This window comes from Galendromus occidentalis, unplaced genomic scaffold, assembly GCF_000255335.2.
Source record: "Galendromus occidentalis unplaced genomic scaffold, Mocc_1.1 scf7180000077429, whole genome shotgun sequence".
Classification (NCBI taxonomy): domain Eukaryota; kingdom Metazoa; phylum Arthropoda; class Arachnida; order Mesostigmata; family Phytoseiidae; genus Galendromus; species Galendromus occidentalis.
The window spans coordinates 193359-207772 of NW_003805417.1; the positions used below are offsets into that span (position 1 = coordinate 193359).

Consider the following 14414-nt stretch of genomic DNA (forward strand, 5'->3'; position numbering starts at 1 on the left):
AACATATCTCTTTGGAGTACGCGCGGGCCGTATTTTTCACGGCGCGCCTTCCCTCGACCAGAACGATACGGTCCTTAGCTCCAACATCATCTGCATTCGAATCCTGTTTTCAGTCTCCGTATCGCACAAGATCGATTCTCTCCTGTTCATCTGTTCCAAGGCAAGACATTATTCTTTCTCTTCCAACAACTAGGCCTTGCGGAGGCGGGAATGGCGGGAATCCCTTTGGGGTCCTCGGCGGGCAAGTCTTCGCCTTCCGTTTTGCGACCCCCGTTTGACTTCCCCATCGGCCATCGGATAGATTCTCCTGGAATCAGGTAGCCGTCTGGGGCGAACCGCGGGCCAGGATTCGCCTCCGCGGCTGTCAACAGGGTTCTGCATTATTCGAGGGGGGGAAAGTCGTCGGGAGCGGCCACCCCGGGATTATTGAGGTGTAACGGTGAAAAATTTATTCGCATTCCTTCCGCGAATTTCACTGTGACGATCGACGCATCGCGGGCAGCGTGGTCTCTCTTTCTCTAGGCCGGTAGCAGCCTCACTGATTCGATCCTAGCTTTGTTTGAGCTGTGAGATGCGCATACAACCTAACCACGAGCGAAAGGCCGACTGGTGAATGGACAGCTGCGATTCGAGTTTGTCACATTGAAAAGAGACTCCATTGAATACATTGCCTCGTTCGTCGACGGAATCAGGCGAGTCGAGTTCGGCTCGACCGCGAGACAGGTGCTCCGAGATGTGGCCACTGCCGTTTCCGGACAGCAACGCAGGCGGTCGGGCGCGCGCGTGATGTAATATTTCTAGTGAAAACTTACTCCGTTTAGATCTACGATGCAGGCTTCGCACACTGCATCCCGGAAGCGGTTTTGAATAGGGACGCGGTGAGATGTCTGGCGATTCGATGGAATCGGCTCTGTCCCCGATTGTCTCGCGTTCCGGCGATGTCCCAATGAGCATAGACGATGTCCGGATGGGCCCGCGACGAGCGAAGACCGTCGATGCCAATGGAGATTCGAACCCGGAGAGACTGATGAATATTGGCTAAAGAATGATCGGGGGAAAGCGACAGAATGGGACATCTCTATTTTCCCAACGAAGTCTGAAACTTCCAACAACTACCTACTAGCTCAATAGTCGGAGCACTTTTAGCTTCGCATTTAGCTCTGAATCGACTGAGTCGAGGTCGATGAGTGCGTGACGCGTCTGGACGTCGTCCTCCTCCCCGGACTGTTGTTTCTCCCCGATAAATGTGTTCATTCCGTCGGAGTTGAATTCTCCCCCGATTTTCCCGTCAAGTGCTCATGAGTTGATCCTCTCGGGCGTGGATAGGGGTCCAGGTGGATCCTCGTCTGTCGGGGTCGTCTGTTTGCCCGGGGGCTCCCGGGGGCCCCCTTCCCCCCTCCCGAAATCAGACTGGATAATTCTTCAACGGCAAGGGAAAGAAGAAGAAAATTCAGAAGACGAATTCCGATTGTGTGTGGAACATCATGAGTGGGGAGAAAAGTATCCCGTTCAAGATAAGAGCTCCATTTCCTCGGGGAATTCAACGACTTTCCCGGGCGGATCGGGTTCTTCTGAAACATGATCGATATAATCGTCGCGACCGTGCTCGGCCCGCGACGCGGTCTTTCATTTGATGGACTGAATTTGAAGGCCATTCATTCGGAATTACTCACATACAGACGCTACCGCCGCCCACGAATCATCGCTCGTTGGTTTCTTGTGTTTGCGCGTTCCACCAGAATCAGCATCAGTGAGAAGCGGTAGAGGTCTCTTCCATAGGCTTTGTTGTTCGCTCGCTCGATAGTTCCACTGAACCTGGTGCCGCGTTTAAACAGTTCGATAAACCGTGGCGACAGGTTCTTGAGAATCGGGCCGAGTTCGAATCTCATGAACGCGAACCACCCAATGGACACTGGTGGGAGGCCAGGGCCGCCCTACGGCGAGTGAAATCATCGGTTCGGACATTTCTCTGCCAGTCCGGAGGATTTGGTGTTGTGTTTCGCATCGAGCTGCCTGATAAAGTGGACAGATTCGGAGATTCGTTTCGAGTCGCGGATGTGTGCGAGTGCGATCGTTCCCAATGGTGCAAATGACGTCTCAAGCGTCCTCCGACCGTTTTCTGGAAGCGAATCGAAGATGGACCGTCGCAACCGGACCTGGCGGACTGTACTTGCTTACAACGGTGTGTTTATCATTCGGTGGTAGGACGCACAACGAGTCTGATTTCGTGAGAGGAAGCGCGACGAGGACTTGTGCCTCGAGAGAGAATCTGGGATTCTGGAAACACGCTCAGAAATCGTGGCGAAACACACTCCAAGTACTTCGACCGCTCGCCTGCCGGCACCTCGAAACTCTGAGTGCGCGTTGCCAGAACCGCATAGTTGGAGAACAGTATCCAACTCGAGCAGACCACTCTGGAGATGGATCCCTCGAAATTCCTCTCCTTGCTGATTGCTTGTCGTCCGATGCAGCATTTTTCCTCCCGGTCACCGCTTAAGAAATATTCATCACGTATCTCTTCTCTGGTTCGGTTTTTGTCCGTGTTTCGCGAGCAGATGGATGAGAACGATATGTTCACAAAAGGGAAAATCGTGACAATTCACAGCGGTTCGCGATACGAGGGTGTCGACACGAAAAACTTACCTACGATAGATGGTCGTGCGACTTTTGCTGTACGGGCCGCCCAGCCTTGCCAACCAGTGGCACCACGCGTGCTTCGCCCGTGGGAAGATTGGGTTGTATGACAAGGACGACGTATGTAGTTTTCGAGAAGATCCACTCACGCGTTTGCTGGGGTTGGAATCGCTGATCGGTTCGCGGTTTCCGATGCGGGATTCGGCTCTAGTCCAGGGGACTCCCGAAATTCCGTCTTAAAAAAGGGTCGGTCGTTGAGCTCAATTATCAGCAGCGGGATCATTTCGCGAGCCGCTCTTAGGGAATTCCAAAACCCCAGCGGTGTTGGCAGCCGAGGTTGGGACTCGAGAGCGGATGTTCTGGTTTATTCCATCTCACGCTCATTTCGAGGACTTTCGGAAGTGCGCTCCTCCCGACTTGACAGCTCCAGCGAAAAGTTCAGGCCGTGATCTCTAGGACAAATACTCGAGATTCCGTTTGCGGAAACCGGATGGTAATTGAATTGAATTTCAGGAGGGGCCACGAAAGCACTACTCGACTTCTATCACGGACGAAGGAGGATTTCCACTCCTTGCCCCCGTGCCATTCCCGATGTCCTGGTCGTGGACCTCGGCGTTCGACTTATTGGCAATGTCCAACGAGGGGAATCTCGGAATCTGGGGTTTCCAGTTTTCAGAGATTGGCCATACGATGGCTGAGCTCCTGGGCGGAAAAACGATTCCGCAAAAATGATGTCGTGAGGTGATGATTAGCGGAGCCATGGGGAGAGTACTCGCGGGAAAACAGGATCCTGAACCCTGAGTCGGGCATGTCCTCGAATGAACGGAGTGAGCGATGAATATTCACCTCGCACCGGAGCAAGGTTCCGAGAGCAGAATGCGAGGAGGAAGAGAGGAAGACGACGGACGGCGGGGCACGGATTAGTGCCCGATCCAATTGTTCCAACGAGCTTATCAATGGCACAGCTTAGCTGGAATTAGCATTGAAAGTGCGCCATCGGGTCTTGGCAAAGGTCAGGTGTCCCTCGCAGGTCTCATGCTCATTCAATCATCAAATTCTGCGTCTATTGGATGTTCACGACTCTGGAAGCGTGGCGAGGGCTCTCCTTGCGCAACATTACACCGAGCTTCAAGCAGCATAATTTCCTAGCCCCAGGGGTCTTGAGAGTCATCGTTCTTCTGTCTACGATGGAGTTTCGAGGCGCCCTCACGCTGATTCAGAGCAACGAGCTGATGGCTCGCAGGAAGAAAGTCCCTCCGCCTCGGAACGGAGCTTGCAGCCCTCCAGGAGAGCGCCCTGTCTCAAATCATCAATGGCTGCCTGCAGAGAAGTGTTGATCTCCTTCGTCTGCGGACGTGAGCCGTGTGTGTGTGTCTATGAGCTCCGAGCGCGAATTCGCGTGGGAAGCTAAATTTACCGAGGTTTAATTAAGGCAGAGATGTGTTGGGGCGGGAACGTTCGCTCCGCTCCGCCAGCTGTATTGACCTCTGGTCTGCGCGTGTTGCGTGTTAATTTCTAGAGGTCTCTCCGGCCGAGAGCAAGGGCCAAGCTCTCGCTTAGGAAGATAGATTTACGATGCAACGAAGATTAAGAATGAAGCCCCGCGTCGCAAAGCACGGTGGCACCCATAATCCAATGACGATTGCCTTCGGGAGCATCGGTATCAGTAAATCGTGCTCTCGCATTGCAGGGGAACAGCTCAGGTTTCAACGGGAGCAGCGGACTCTCGGAGGGCACCGAAAATGCGCCGGTGTCGTCCGGAAGATCTCCACTCTTGGGTCACTTCCTCCAACGGATCGATAGACGAGCTCCCGTAGCGGCGTCCAGCTCATCGTCGTCGACATCCTCGTCAACTCGTTCGCCACGGAACGATACCGCTCAGCTGAGGCCGAAAAGACCTCGTAGTGAACCTGTCCAAGCAAAGGAGCTCGCTCCCGATCTGAGTGGCGGTGGAGGACGAACAACTGGCCCGAGTCGATTCGGCAGAGAATCCCGTTCGAGGGGGATTCCGAGGGAAAGAGAAGCCGATCCGAAGGTAGCCGAAGCGCGATTCTCGAACCGAAAACGGACTTCTCAAGCGCAGGGATCCAGTCTCTTGCAGAGAACCGAACGTCTGGCCTTACGGCAGCCGAGGTGGGGGAACACATCATATTCTCTTCTAAATATGGATTCTTTTTCTCTCTCGTGTCGATCCCCACTCTCACGGGACTCCGGTTCGGACCTCTCTCCTGAATTTCCAAGGCTCGCCATTGTCTCGTTGCAGAAAATCATCGAGCAGCGGAGCATTGAACGGGCTTCGTGCACCACGAGATTTCACCGCCCTGGAGGGGCATTTGCCCCTGCCCCCTCTGGACAGGAGGGGTGCTAGTAGCACGAACATCACTATGACTGCGTCTCTGTCCGACGCTCTACAAGGCCAGAGCACGAACCCGCCCGACAGGTGAGCTTAACCCCACCCCCCCTTGTTGATTCCACGTTTGAACTTCACGCTGTTTTACGTCCACCTGCTCTCGTGGCTTTCACTATTTGGGTTTCACGGCTCATCGTTGTTCCTGTTGTCGACGTTGTTGTTGTTGTTGTCGCTCCATCGAATGAGCCCTTCGAGCAACTTTTCCACGGGTCTCTCACTCCGATCGAGTCATGGACTCCCTTCCCCGTCGATCTCGACCGCGATCGCGTGAATGGATTTGAAATTCGACCCGGTCTCCTATGTGCATCCCACCACTTTTACAGAAATCAACGTGACTCCCCAAGTACCCAAGCAGAAACACTTAGACCCCTTCCACCCCTCCGACCGCAACCGCTCGATCATGAAACGGTGGGTTTTGCTCGCTTCCCGCGACGAGAAGAAATATTTTCAGTTTCTATCGCTTCGCTCGCGCTGCTCTGATTCCGTCATTACTCCGTATTTTTTCCGTGTGGTATTCGTCCTCAGTATCACTCACAACACGTGTCATATTCGTTTTGTCTTCGTTTCTCACTACGTGTTTCACTCTGTTATCTCGTTTAATCCAGCTCCGGAAATGGACACACGTGTGCTCCGTTACCGGGCGAATGGATGAGCGAAGCCAATGCAGTTCCGCACATTCAACTAATCCCGAGATTACTGGCTATCGATGTAGGTCGCACTTCAATCTTCACAGCTGCTGAGGGTTCGGGCTGCCGAGTTCTACCGGGCGAACGGCCTTGCCGAGCAACAGGCTCAGCAACAGGCCCAACAACAGGTTCCACCTTCGAGCCGCCAGCAGCAAGCTGGATTCAACCGTTTGTTCAAGTCGGGTTCCATGTCCCATCTCAGCAGCAATGGAAGCAACATCACCAACAATAACAGCGCGAAGCTTCCGAACGCCAATTGCGCAATGAGCGGGAATCCGTCGGGCTCATTTGGACCCCCGGACTTTAGGGCCTCTTACGGTGAGCATATTCGTCCAAGTATCGATCGATCATATTTCTTCCCATATAATTCACATGCATCCTATTATGAGCAGCATCACACATATGTGCATAGGGTATGGTAGATTCGTTTATGACGATGTGTATGCGGTGTCCTAAGGCTGTAATTGGAGCCTCCGTTGCTGTTCGAGATCTAATCCGTTTTACTCCTACTATTCCCTGCAGGCATGGGTCATCACCAACGACGACCTGTTGCAACATCGTCCTCTCACAATACTTCGTCGCACTATCACTCACAGTTGGCGAACCCACCTGAGAGGCCTCAAAGGACTCATTCGGAGCGACAACCGGGTTCCAAAACAATGACGCCTTTCCTCGATCGCAATAAGAGATCATCTCAGCAACCACAACCCCAACAGCAGCAGCCGCAGCAGCAGCAGCAGCAAGCGCAACAGCAACTGCACGCTCCTGAAAACGGTCTCAGTCAAAACGCAACGAATCCACTGCAAGCCTCCCGGAACCTCCATCGCTTCGTGTCTCGGTACCATGTCCAATCACACCCGCTTCCGACGCAATATGAATAATTCTGTGTCTCCAGATCTCCGTTCTGATGATTCCTGATCGTTTTGGATGACCGTGACCTTGATACGAACGGAACGTTTTTTTTCTCAGGAGTAACTCCAGTTTGGATCTCGAGCAACATTTGGCGTTGGGAGGCATGTCGGTGAGCTCTCGGCGGAGTCGAATCTCGCCTGGATCCTCTGAGAAGAATGGCAACATTTCGCTCGAGGATTATTCAACCGGAGGAGCTGCGGCATCAAGTTCGTCGGCCTTCCAGCAGTCGAATCTCGGGAGCGGTCCCGCAACCCGTCGAAGAGATTATGGCAGTGCTTCGTCCCTCGATGTACTCGGCACCACCGGTGGGTTTTGCGTTTCGGGGAAGCTATTAGTTCTGGAGGATGATATGTTTCCGAACCTGACTTTCGAATGGAATTCCCCAATTGAGCTTCAGGGAGAAGGCTGAGACGCGGCTTTGCTTTTCTGTTCCGTAGGTGATAGTTTCTTTGCAATGATACGTGAGTACCGGAACGGAACAAGCGCTGCCGCTGCCGAAGCGAAAAGATCTTCCGCGATACCCGCAATACCAATCGACCAAAGGAGTGCGGGTCCCGCCAAGATCCAGGAGTACTTGAGGGGTAAACTCACGGGTAAGGCGAAGCGATTGCGAGATTCCGTCATCCCCGTGTTCCCGCAGAAATTGAGATCCGAGTCTCGAGTCGATTCCTCGCGATCGATTCACTGACGTTTTTCCCCCGCATTCACCAGGATCAGCTGCGATGGCCGCCGCAGCCAACCTGCACTCAGCCCCAGGAGTTACGGTCGTGAATCTTGAACATCATAACGCACACAGTCAACAACAACAACAACAAATCCAACAACAAGCGCCGCAGCAATCTCAGCAAAATTCCAGAGGAGATTTGCCCGGTCCCAGTTCGTCTTCGGGTGCCAGTCATGAGAGTGTTTCGACGACGGATAGCCCGAAACTTAAAAGTAAATTCCAACGACTCATGCTAACAGGGGACAGGCACAAGAGTAAGGAGAAAGGTCAGTATGCGAGCACTCGAGTTTTTAGGTATGCCAGTGTACCGTTACTGTTGCAGGCTCGTTGCGCCGCGACTCCGAGGCCTCGATTAAGAAATTCCCGCCCCGCCGGGAAGCTCGAAATTCTAGATTTCGGGAGCGTCCCGTATAATCGAGAAGCTGTAGGAAAGCTCGACGGCTATTAGAGAAACGTATCGGCAAAAACCCTTTTCGAGTGCCTAGTGCTAGAATGTGTTCACCGCTGCTGGGTGTCCATCCCCACCTGAACGAACGACGCCAGTCGGTCGGAGAATTCGACCAAGTGTGGAAGCGAGCAGGAGTCGGTGAGAGGACGAGATCACGAATAGCCTGCCTTGACTTCGACTTTCTCCTCGAGGCCGTAGATTCTGCTTAGGGCCTCTGGTTAACGATGAAATTCGCTCGATGGAGCAACTTCCAGCGGCGTACGCAGAATTTTTCTAGGAGAAGGCTAGATCGGGTCTCCCCATGGGGGAGCCCCCCTCCCCCTTCCTTCCCGACAAACGCTCTTCTGAAGAGTCCAACACCGAGATTATTCAGCTCGGGGGAAAACAGCGCGATTTCTAGAACCTCGAGTCTCGATCTTTCTGCTTGAAGAGGCTTCCTCTGAATATTCGTCTGGCCCATGAGATCTTCTGAACGAGTTTCCCGGAGAAGGATCGTGGAACGCCGACAACTACGCCTGTCTCTGAATTTTGACCTTGGATTTGAGGTCCGCCCGACGAATGCGATGCCGCCGAGTTGTGACAGAATTTCCGTCTCGCGGTTAGGAGCTCGCCAGCGAGCGGAGGAGCGGAATGCCGAGCACTTGTCGAGTTGATTCCTCCCGTTCGACTCACAATCGACCTTACTGTCGCTCGTCGAGATGCAAGCGACCGAACGGGCGGGCGGGCGGTCATACCGACCGGCCGGTCGGTCGATCGACAGCTGAGCGAGCTGTAACTTGTCACGGCGCGAACGTAGCACGTGTGTTGGCCGTCATGGCTCCCACGGAGGAGGGTCTGGAGGCTTCCTGGAAGATTTTCGTACGACGAATGATTCTTCTCGGCCAGCAATCGCTCGGGGATCTCATCTTGCGCGTGATGACTCTGAGCAACGGCGGCAACGCTAACGGCGGCTTCGACGATGACGACGACGTTAGCGATAGCGACGAAGACGAGACCCGTATGTTGACACCGTGTTTCTGATTGTGGCGGGTCCTCTCAGAGAGTGGACCAAGTGCGGCTGAGTCGTCGTTGCTCCGCTAGGAATGAAGCATATGTTACGACGGACCGATATCAACATTTCATTGACTTGAAGCGAGACCGTGAATCCCTTCGGAACGAAGTCCATGAGTACGACTGACGAACGTTCCGCCTGCTTTCAGCGGCTACGAGCAACAAAAAGAAGGTGGTCAAAGCGGCCAAAAGTGAAGATTGGTCTCACAAAGATGAAGATGGTCCGAGCTGCAGTACCGCAGTGCTCCATCAGCCGGGCGGCACGCGTCAGCTTGAGGATAAACTGCGAAAAAAGCTCTTCGCCCATTACGATTGCCAAAGTCTTTGTTCCGATCTGACCGTGGCGTATCATCTTCGGAATGTTCTCGCCAAAAGAAGGAATACAACAACTGGAGCCAGCGCTGCCAGTCAGGTGCGTAAATCCCCGATGTTCATTCTGTGGCCCTACGCTAAACCATCCATCGAGATCTCGAAATTCGCGATCGGAACTCTCGATTGGCCTCACCATCGACCAAAACGAGAAAGAACTCCTGCTCCGCCTCACGGAGAGTACATTACGATTGACGATTCGACTTTCGGCATAATGTTCGCTGACAAGGCCCGTCGTTTTCGCAGAGTGGGGATAATCCTGAGGGAGACGCCGACCAGGGCGACGGTAAATCGAACGATCTCGTGCAAAACTGTCCGTGTTTCCGCAATGAGCTCGGTGGAGAGCAGGAACGACAGATCGCCCTCAACAGATTCACAGCAAATAAAACTGTCGCTTCGCTCCACGGAGAGGACAGCTTCAGACAGGTGGGCACCGATAGACTTACCCTGACGAAATCAATCGATCATTGTCTTCGAGCTTATTCGACCTCTACATCATAACAGTTGTAAGACGTTGCTGATTCGAAGCTGCTAAGGGAATCCATTCTTCTCAATTCCACAGAAAGCCAAAACTCCTGAATCCATTGACGCTCATAAGCCCATGTCTGCTTGCGGACTTTCCGTTTTGGAGAGCACTGGTGGCGCTGCAAAGTGGAAGTTCAGACCTTGTCCTTATGAAGTGCCTTCGTCGATACTCGAGGGCATAGATCACGGAGCTGTGTTTTATAGAACGTTTTTCAAAGGCCAAGATCATCAGAACTGGTTGGGAGTGGATGAGAACCTAGGACCCATCGCAATTTCCATAAAAAAGGAGCGCGTCAGTTCGACTCCTCAGCAAAACCCTGCGCTAGGGGTTCCCGACTTGACACGGCCAGAAGCTCCAAGCAACCATCATCATCATATAAGCTATAGGTGAGCCTTAGAACATTGTCTTGGCGGTGGAGGGAAAACGCGGCAGTACCCATGCCCCGGGGCAGATGCTGAATTGATGCTCCGCGCGGATTTCCGATGGACGGTAGCTCATTCAACATCGTCATGATAATTTGCAGAGTCATCATTCGCACCTCGGGATTGAACGACCTCCGCGGAACGATACTGGAGGATTCGATTCCAAGCCTTTGGTCGACGTCAGGGTCCACATCGTCGCGCAAGGGCAGAGAAGGAACCACCCTGGCGAAGGAGGTCATAGAATTCATCGCGCCGGAGATCCAACTATCCTGTTTGCGACTAGGAACGCCGGCAGCGGAGCCTCAACTAGTGAAGCTCGACGAACAGAAACTGAATTCGTTGTACAAAGTCGGAATTATGTACTGCCGGGCCAATCAAAGCACCGAAGAGGAAATGTACAATAACGAACATCCCGGTCCAGCATTGGAGGAATTCCTCTCGACGATCGGCCGGAGAATCTGTCTAAATAATTTCGCTGGCTACAAAGGCGGGCTCGACTGTAAAACCGACACGACGGGAACGCATTCTGTGTATAATACCTTCGAGGATTGTGAAATTATGTTCCACGTCAGTACAATGCTGCCCTACACGCCGGCGAATCGGCAGCAGATTCTACGCAAACGACACATCGGCAACGATATCGTGACGATCGTCTTCCAGGAACCGGGATCTCTTCCTTTCACACCAAAAAATATACGCTCGCGTTTCCAACACGTGTTCATTGTTGTTCGCGCAATCGAGCCCTGCACGGATCGGACTCGATACTCAGTCGCGATCAGCCGATCTCGTGACATTTCGATGTTTGGACCACCTCTCCCCGAAGGAGCGACCTTCAACCGGGACAAAAAGTTCTCCAATTGGCTCCTGGCGAAAATTATCAATGCTGAAAATTCGACGCATCGCAGCTACAAGTTCGCGACGATGGCTCAACGAACTCGTCAGGAATGCATTCGAGACCTCGCCACCAATTGCGTTCTCCAGACGACGCTGCTCGACAACTCGAACGGACGCTTCTCGTTGCTGAATTCCTTCGGCGGTCGCAGCTCGAAAAAGGATAAGGTTGGCCAGAACGTGATGCAGATGATCAGTTCAGGCAATTTTGTCCCCGACCGGTGCGTGCGCGAGGCGCTCAGCTGGCAGGTCCAAGTCGAAGACTTCGGACAGTCCGGCCTATTGTCGGACGTTCATCTGGCTATTTCGGCGGAAAGTATCGCCATGATCGAGATAGCAACCCACCAGGTTGTTTTCGGTGCGCCAACCTCAACCGTGTTGGGTTTCACATCTCAGCAAGGATCTGTTCGTATATTCTACCACCAAGGCGAAAGTTTCCTCGTCAGAACGAAAGAGCGCGAAAACCCCGAATTCGACGAGGTCAGAGAAATCTGCAGCCGGCTCGAAGACGTTTCTGGCGCGAGAGAAACGCTGCAGCTCAACATCGACCGGAACGAACATGGCCAGTTGGGTTTCCATGTGAACTACGAAGGTAAGTTTGAATTATTGCGAACATCCTCCGAGCCGGGAATTTTCATTCCCGAGCATCTGATGAACCGCGTTCGCATCTGTCCAATGACCGAGCACTCACCATTCATCCAGGGACCCTTCGGAGTCTCTTCTATAGCATTATGTTTCTATTACAGGAATAGTGCAAGAAGTCGAGAAAAACGGTCCGGCTTTCGCCTCGGGACTCAGACCGGGGGCGCGACTGGTTGAGGCGTGCCACATCGCCGTTGCCACATTGACGTACGATCAGCTTGTCGAAGTTCTCAAGACGTCGACCGTCGTATCCGTCACTATCGTGTTACCGTACAGCCAACGTGAAGGTTCGAATCCGCTATGAGAAAAATATGCATAGGAGACGTGTTCCCGAAGAATAGCAGGCTGATTCTGTCGGTCATTGAAGCTGTGATGTTACCGACGGGTGGTCGATCGTTGTCACTTCTCCTGCAAGGAGGATAGCCGCAACGACGCCGCTCCCGCGGGAGGCGGTGAAGGTTCGATCCCTGCGGCCCTTGATCATCCTGGGTACATTTGCTCTATGGACCCGTCCTCGGAAGCAACGTGAATAGTTGTACCCGGGACGGTAAACCTTTGCTGTGTGCTCCAGCCCGATGAAGTTGAAGCTGTGATGTGTCTCTGACGGTCGTCTCGTCTTCTCTTCCAGGACTTCAATACAACGTGGCCAGACGTGGCTGCGGACAGCATAATTGTTCTTACCTCGAGCAAACGCTTGGAGAATACGATTCGGCTAGGCTAGCTCTTGCCCAGCGAAGTCCAGACCAAGCATACCCCGCTCTTCCGAGGTTTGTCGCTGTTCAGTTTTCCAACGCATCGAGTCAGATTCCGCTTACATCGACATCGATCAAACGCCGGAACCAGGATGGGCCGCGAAGTTTCATTGATATCTTCATATTCATAGGTCACAGCAATCAACCCCACCACCTCCACCCCCTATACCTCTGCGTTCGAATAGCGCCACCTCCATGGGACCCAGGTCCGACCCATCGACATCTTCGGCATCTCCAATCGGCTCGTCAGGCCTCATGAATCTAACGTCCAACTCCTGCGAACGGAAACCTCTCTCCGGAATGCTCTCAACTCTGTCGAATAATTCTATACAAAGCAGCGAAAGTCAACTTTTGACGACAGGATCGAGTCCAGGACTGTTGGGCCCGATAAGGATGTCTGCGTCGGCTCAGCAGATCTGGCCTAACGAGGAAGAAAAACGCGGTCCACTCGATCGGAGAACCACACTACCCACCGTGAGCTCGCTCTTCAATTCAGCAGCCGCACCGCAGGTGAGGAATGACATTTTGTTCTCGCATCATATCTACGGATCCAGATTCTATGGAGGCTACCCAGGCTCAGTCAGAGTTGCTCAGATAACTATGCCATAGAACCCGGCTTCGGTGAACTTTACAGGCTCGTCAGCTCGGAAAATTGACGCCCGGTTTTTGCAGGTGGCCTGCGGTCAAAACCTGCAGTGTGAAGACGAGCGATTGAGTCCTTGCAGCAGCGCCGGCGGGGCTTCGAGCGGCGCTTCATCCCGAGTCGGAGGATGTGTGAATATAGTCACCGTTCAGGCTTCGCCGGCCAAGGTCCAGTCACACTCCCAGCACCATCACAGTATATCGCCTGTATCTCAGCTGGGCGGAGACTCCTCGGCGAGCAACAGCAACTGCAATACCCTCGATAAAGAGTGGAGGTTAGGCGGGCGAGACAGCTTCGAAGTCAAAGAGGAAGATGTCCTGGACATCCAGACTAGAAGTCCGCACCTGGGCAGGATCAGCCAGGCTTCGAGTTGCGCGCCATCGCTCATGTCGGCCCAGTCCGGCCATTCCGGAGTCAGCAGAGGATCTGGAGGACCTGTCACAAACGAAGACTTCCAAGATCTGGCCATGAAGGTGGCGGAATTGCAGAACCATTTAGCACAGGAACAAACTCAGAAAGCTACGATGGAGCGGCGCATGCGACAACTTGAGGTATAGTGATTGCTTGATCGATTGTTCTGTTTGCATCTGGGTCGGGGCGATCCTGCATGTCAGCGACTCTCTAGTACTCGGAGTGGACTTCGGCGAATAATAACTAACGATCCTCGTGTGTCTTCTTTGTAGGAGGAGAACGATCAGCTTAAACGAATCATCACCCAGGATTCTCATAGCCAGCTGAAGAAGCTCACTTCGTGGTTCAATCCGGGTCAGTCGCAGCCACGATAGGGGGGCGAACATTCGGCAGGCATCGAGAGTCCGTTCAGAGCGCAAGATTCTACGTCAGCGCATCGTCTGAGCAATTTGTGAAATTCCAGACTGATCGGCTCATAGGGGAAGTTCCGCTTCCGTACGCTGCAGAATTCACGAGTGATAAAAAAAGTCGCATTTCCCGCGAGGTGTCCGCGACAGCGAAGAATGCAACGACGTAGTCTGCACGAGACAGTTGGTGTCTGAATGTCGTCACTTGTAATCAATTTCATTCATCCAGCTTATTCGTCTCCGTTACCGCGTCGACCGCAACTCGATCAACTCGAGAAGACGACTATTATTATAGATCGCCAGCCTGCGGGCCCCGCCGACACAGAAAGAACGCGCTCCTACTGAGACGCGCACCCACCTATGACTGTCTTTTTTGTGTATATAAAACTAGGCGGAAACCTCCTCCTGTCTGTTTCTCGGCCAAAGTTGAATCTATCAAGAGGATGTGCATTGTTAGCCTACTCTGTGGACATTTATGCGAATATCT

General features: G+C 53.1%; 1 protein-coding gene across 1 annotated transcript; it reads left to right on the plus strand.

The window, feature by feature from the left end:
• The first annotated feature begins 5018 nt into the window (after nt 1-5018).
• LOC100897200 (signal-induced proliferation-associated 1-like protein 1) lies at nt 5019-13972 on the plus strand. The gene is made up of 20 exons (XM_029111287.1): nt 5019-5074; nt 5368-5452; nt 5757-5827; nt 5873-6048; nt 6253-6568; nt 6700-6852; nt 6883-6947; nt 7080-7235; nt 7354-7486; nt 7547-7632; nt 8611-8811; nt 9014-9276; nt 9480-9730; nt 9783-10145; nt 10283-11664; nt 11819-12001; nt 12343-12485; nt 12605-12976; nt 13139-13660; nt 13793-13972. The coding sequence occupies exons 1-20, from the start codon at nt 5019-5021 to the stop codon at nt 13892-13894; spliced, it is 5079 nt and encodes a 1692-aa protein (XP_028967120.1). The 3' UTR covers nt 13895-13972.
• The last annotated feature ends 442 nt before the right edge of the window (nt 13973-14414 follow it).